Source organism: Lepisosteus oculatus, chromosome 12 (genome assembly GCF_040954835.1).
Source record: "Lepisosteus oculatus isolate fLepOcu1 chromosome 12, fLepOcu1.hap2, whole genome shotgun sequence".
In the NCBI taxonomy this organism is placed as follows: Eukaryota; Metazoa; Chordata; class Actinopteri; order Semionotiformes; family Lepisosteidae; genus Lepisosteus; species Lepisosteus oculatus.
In genome coordinates, this window is record NC_090707.1 from 34,519,289 (window position 1) to 34,525,288 (window position 6,000).

At 39.5% G+C, this 6,000-nt stretch overlaps 1 protein-coding gene across 5 annotated transcripts in view; it reads right to left on the minus strand.

Annotated features, from left to right (window-relative positions):
• The window catches only part of LOC107078822 (uncharacterized protein KIAA2012 homolog), a 66,819-nt gene extending 61,771 nt beyond the window's left edge, over positions 1–5,048 (minus strand). For 4 of the 5 annotated variants that reach the window (XM_069196541.1, XM_069196542.1, XM_069196539.1 and 1 more), the window contains exons 1-2: positions 4,863–5,048; positions 132–483 (exon numbers count right to left, since the gene is read on the minus strand). In XM_069196541.1, the coding sequence (XP_069052642.1) occupies positions 132–236 (105 nt within the window). In that variant the 5' untranslated portion in view covers positions 237–483; positions 4,863–5,048. The remainder of the gene's footprint in view (positions 1–131; positions 484–4,862) is intronic. The other variant, XM_069196538.1, reaches the window with a different exon arrangement.
• Positions 5,049–6,000: the final 952 nt, after the last annotated feature.

Here is a 6,000-nt window from a genome sequence, read left to right on the forward strand (position 1 = left end):
AACAGTGACGAGTTAGATAATTTCCCCACATTCCTAACCTTATTTACGAAACATGGATATCAGAGGCTGTGATGGCCAAGTCCATAAGGTAAGGTCTTACGTAAGGGTTAAAAGCAACCTGCTATCCTTACTTTGGGCTCGAAGTAGACCTCCAGCTTCCCATCAGTGCTGTGTTCTTCTTTCTTCACCAAATGCCCACATCCTCGGCTCAGGAGAGACAGGGCGGAGTCCTTCATTGTGGCATCCAGGCCTGGTTTTCAGCTCTCGTGGTTTTCCATGTCCTCAAAGTCCATCCACTTTCCTCCTCCGCTCCACCTGCCCTCTCTCCTCTCGCTCCCCTTTTTCGGCTGTCAGTCGCCTCTTTTAACTCCCCAGCAAGGTTCCTCGGCCCAGCAACACATTTGACAAGGCTACCTGTGATGGTCTCCGATCCCCGTCAGAAGTACCTTTCCCAGTTAGCGCTCAAATCTGAAATGATCAAAGCTGTTGGCTCGTGAGAGTTTGAAGGGAGGTGCTTTTTGATGTGATGTGTTCTATGAGTATTCACGTCAGTCAACCTGACAAACTATCACTCTTTGAAACAAAAAAACGAAAGAGCCTAGGGCTAGTGTCATCTTACAAGCCACCCGTACATGTGTTTAAACCGGCCTTTGAACGAGCACACCAAAAGGAAATGTCTCTGTGGCATGTTTTCGAAGCACGTCACTTTTCTCCTAGGTTGAAATCCTTTCCCAAAAAAAAGGATCCGAAAAACTTCAATTTATAATTTTGTGGAAAAGATCTGAAGCCTGAAATTCATGCCAGAAGTTATATTACAACCTATTGTGTTCAGTAGGTGTTTTTCCCTGTATTAATTTGGAAGGCATGGAAAAAAAACATTTTGATTTTCTCACAAAGATTTTTGTCAATATCTACAGGGCTGCATGGTTTCTAATGCTATATTTTAGAAAAACAAATTGCTGTTACCTAACACCTACATAAAAATAATTTTAGTTTTGAAGCTGATTTAATTACATTTTCTATTTGGCCAGGGAGCATATCCATGAAATGTAAAAACTTTTTCAAATATTTAGTTTATTTTTCTTGCCATGATGGATTTATTTTTAAAAATACCACAGTATGAATTCCTTTATTCTTTTCAGGAGAGATATACCACTTTATCATCTCTCATGCTCTTTTTCATTATTACATAAAAATATTGCACAGTGGTTAGCATTCCTGCCTTGAAGCACTGGAGCCCATTGTCCAATTCACGGGGAGCTGTCTGTGTGGAGTTTGCATGTTCTCCCCATGTTTGTGTGGATTTCCTCCCACAAGCCAAAGATATACTGGTAGATTAATTGGTTTCTGGGAAATTTGGGCCTGGTGTGAGTGTGTGTTTGTCTATGTTTGTGTCTGAATGTGCCCTGGGGGGACATAAGGGCTGCCTTTCTTTTTTGCACAGTATGTTAATGTAGACGTTAAAGAGAGGTAGGGCGACCTAAATGTCAAATTTAAAAAAAACATCTAAGAAGATGAACAGGGAGTAAAAAGAAATCGTGCCTCAAAAAGAGTTCGTCTAAAGAACAGGTAAAAGTCCTTTCCAAATATGTTTTTAAAAGCATAGAGAGTTGTCAGACGTCTTTGACAACCTGACAAACTGAAGAATGCCTTCAGTGATGCCACAGGTAGCGCAATATCCGTCGAACCATATCAGAAGGCAGCAGCTATCAACCTATGGTACAACCAGTAAAATCTTCTAAGATATCCAAAAACAAGTAGAGTCTCTTTTGTGCATTAGTCAATACTAGGACTAGGGATACTGGCGCACTATGGCTGCCGTCGCATCATCCAGGTGGATGCTGCACATTGGTGGTGGTGGAGGGGAGTCCCCATTACCTGTAAAGCACTTTGAGTGGAGTGTCCAGAAAAGCACTATATAAGTGTAAGTAATTATTATTATTATTATAGGGAGGACACAGCTAATGAGTAAAAAACAGCATCTTTCCTTAATATTTAAAAACTAACCTAAATATGAATATTTTACACATTCCAACAATTCAGCAAATTAATAGTACAAGGGTGGTGTCACGAGTCGAAGGCAAATAATTTTTTTTAAATCAACACACCATCTTCCGAGCAAGAACCACTCTCAAACAAATGAAAAAGTGTTGCAGCAACTTAAAGCAAAATCCAAAACATGTTCTGGGCAAGAAGGACAGAAACCCAGGTTTTGTTCCCTCTGGCTCTGTTTAAAGACTTAAATGGTGTTGCACCACAATAAATAAAGGAGAGGAGGCTCTTAACGCAACTGCCAACTGTTTGCAATGACCTGAAATGGCTCTTAGCCCCTCAACAATGGATGGTGCCATTGGAACCATAGAACTGAAATTCTTAGGTCTCTCATGATAGATCGTTCTGGTCTTAAAGAGCCACGGCTGATCAGCTCTCTGATCAAGACCTGGAGGAAGTGTTAATGATTTTAACCAATGAATAAGAACACAGTAGCATGAGTTCAGGAACATGCACTGGGAGGAAACTGAAAAGTGAAATCACATTGGTAGTCTGAATGAACAGGAGATGCATCACTTACATTTCTAGACATGTTTACCAATGTGCACACACAGTAGAAGAGCTCTGTCAGGTTGTAGCTTTTTCATTCTCAGTTTAAAAAAATGCCCTTTCTTTTTTACCACTGAAGGATTAAGTTTACAAAGAAGATATTTTGTCTTAGACTAGGAATTAAAAAAACCCAATTCCAGTCTCAATCTGGATATCTAAGATGCTAAATCCTTTACTGCACTGAATTAAAAGGTCTCTCATCAGTTAAACAAACCAAAACTCTCAGTATCGAGCTTTTATCACACCTTTATTTTCTTTCTTCGCTTCCAACCCCCTGCAGCTTGGCTGCCCTGCCTTGTAAAGTCCAAGAATGCTTACCTTAACAATACACACCTGGCCTTGATTGTTTGTTCATCAGTAGCCATTTTGGCTCAGACGAAAATCATGATCTGGGCCTGAGCTAAGACAGTTTTGTCCTATGGAAGCCTCCCTGGGACAATCAGCACAAACTTTGTATTCCAGAATATAGAGTATATCCCAAGCTCTTAAGATCTTCTTCACAGGATTTTAGACCTAACATCCTGCCTTTTATTGTTATTTTAAATAGAAGCTGTATTGAAGATAATATATGACTAAATTTTGCCTTCATATTTTTTGAGGAGAGCACGTGTTGATTTTGATTTCGTGAAAGTGGGCTTTCAAACAATAGTTTGAGACCCCCTATCCTGACCAAATGCCTATGGGACAGAGCTGGTTCAATAGGGCCTGAACACCAACTCAGCCTGTGTGCATGTCTGTTGTTCTTCTGGATCAGTGAGGGATACAAAAATGTGTGTGAATTATTTGGAATGATGTCGCCTCTTGATGACATGCTGTGTTAATGTTACTGGATGAGACTTGCATATTTCTATCTAACTTACATGATATGTCCCAAATACAAAATAAATCAACAAAAATAATTTAAAAAGGAAAAAATAATAAGAGAACTGAAAAACACGTTACTGTAGGAATTATATTTTGCACCAGAAAGCGTATATGGTCACCATAAAATCTTGAAGTAGGTTTTGGATTTGTAGCAGATTAGACGGCCTTGAATATGAAAGACTTAAAATAATTTGAAACTATGGCTTTCTTCAAATGGTAATACTGGCATCTGAACAAGCGTAGGCATGAAAAAGAAAGAATTCTGAGAATCTATAGGAGGAAATAAGGAAAATGGTGACTAAATATGTTGGTTTAAATTATATCAGTGTCTTACTCTGCCCCAAACATTACATTACTGTCAAAAGGGCCTGAGCATTCATTTCACTTTCTGGGGCTGAATAAGTAGCATTATTTATTGCTAAGCCATTTTGTGAATGATGAAGAGCAAAAGGTTTGTACAGTAATTCCTTTAGGGCACAGGCTCCCAATTCTTGTCCTAGAGAGCTAAACACATGTGGGCTTTTGTCATAGCAGAGCTCTTAAATCAATCAAACCTGTATCACAGCTAACTTGTTTTTATTTGTTTTTTACTGAAACACAGTTAAAATGCAACTTCCAAAAACTCTTAAGGGCCGCAAACAATTTCAGGGTTCAACCATGTAACCAAGAACTTGGCAAGAGCAGATACTAGCATGAGTTAATTATTACTAACTAGGACCAGGGTTAGGATTAGGACTAGGAGTAACTAAGACCAAGACTGGAGGAATTGCTTCAGGGAACATGAGATTTTTCAGCCCAGGTTAAACAGGACATGCTTTGAAAACCACAGTATTTATGAAGTGCTGTGCTTTTGCTTTAACTAAGCAGCTAACTATAGTAACAGAGCGATTTGGTATAATTATTTTGTATGATGCATGTTTTAAAATATTTTGCTTTTAAAATCTAAAAAAATCCCTTATTTGGAACTATCTCTAAGGGAAAAAAATGAATTCAAGATTAAGATCTTTCCGGGATAAGTATGTCATAATTTCCTGTTTGATTCTAATTCGACTCTTGAAGACAACCGACTGGGTTTTGCATCATGAATCAAAAAGCACTAGTTTTAAAAGTGGCGCATTGTTAAAAAATTCATATCTCTACACCGACAAGGAATAGATTATACGGAGGAATGAAAGCCAGCTATTTGTGCCAGAAATGACATGACATGGCTTGTCAGGGGGGAAAATAGTAATCGCCCGTTTTCGTCGCAAGTTCACAGGACATTGCACAGAAACACAGGAACACAAACAAACCCGACCAAAACTAAGCTGACTTAACCACTTATAATGACAAAACATACAACACTAGAGCAATTTCCTGCCATCGATGCATACTAACGTCAAGTCACCTTGTCTTACCTGTGTTCCACAGAAATCTTGTTAAAGGGAAGAGATCTGATGTCCGCAAATCCAATCAATACTCAAAACGCATTTGCTGATCGATGTCCTTTTTCTTGTAAGCCTGATAACCCTTGCTCATGGTGTTGCTAGGTCTCAGTGCTTACAGGCACCACTGTGCTTCCTCTATTGTGCCCAAGGAGTGTTTCTCTGTTGCCTTGGTAGCAACTCAGAAGTTGCCCCCCCACCCTCCATCCTCTTTCCTCATAAAAAAGCGGACACAAAAGTTTGAAAAACACCGGTGCTCGTATTTCACCCTCCAGATTGCTGCCTTTGAACACAAAGGTTCTCTTTATGCAGACTTGACAAACATTGAAGGCCCTCTGCTTTTGTTTGTTATGGCCACACCGTTTCCAGATAATAGTTCCGCAGCTGAAAAACAATTCTCTTGCACACTTGCCAAGGTGAGCCTTAAACTGCCTGTATACATATGAGCAGTAATAACACAATTATAACTGTCTGCAGACAGAGAGGGGGATTTAAGTTAGGATAGGAGTTGGGATGGGATACTGCAAAGGGGAAATAGGAGAAGTGACCTGAACAGAGCAATACTGAATAATCCCATAAAGGTTTCATTATTTTTAACTGTGGACCAGAAGTAATAAGAAATGGAAAGCATGTATTACTTGAGGAACGTACTGGAGTGCAAAGAATGTTCCTCTTTGGATGTTGTTCAGTAATTTCCTGCCATTAACAACAAAACAAAAGGCGCCTGTGGAATGCTGGAGGAAAGAAAAAAGCCCTTTCTGTATTTCTGTGTTTCCTTATTCTTCTTCTGATACAAAATCCCACGCCAATGCCATATCTCCTGCAACAGTCAGAGACAGGCCTCCTTTATGAGACAGAAGATAAGATATGCTTGTTCTGCTTTTTTGAAAGTTAAGGTATTAAGCCGACTAATGTGGAGTTTCCTGTAGTGCAGAGTGATTATAAGAAAAATCATTATATAGCTGGATTGGTGTTTCCCTGGCACCTGAATAAGGTGGTTAAAGAAACATGAATGATTGCACATGATTTTCTGAGGCTAAGAACACCAAGACCAGAGCTGGTAGCAAACAGGCCTGCGGCCTCTTTTTCCACATTAATTTTACCACCAACC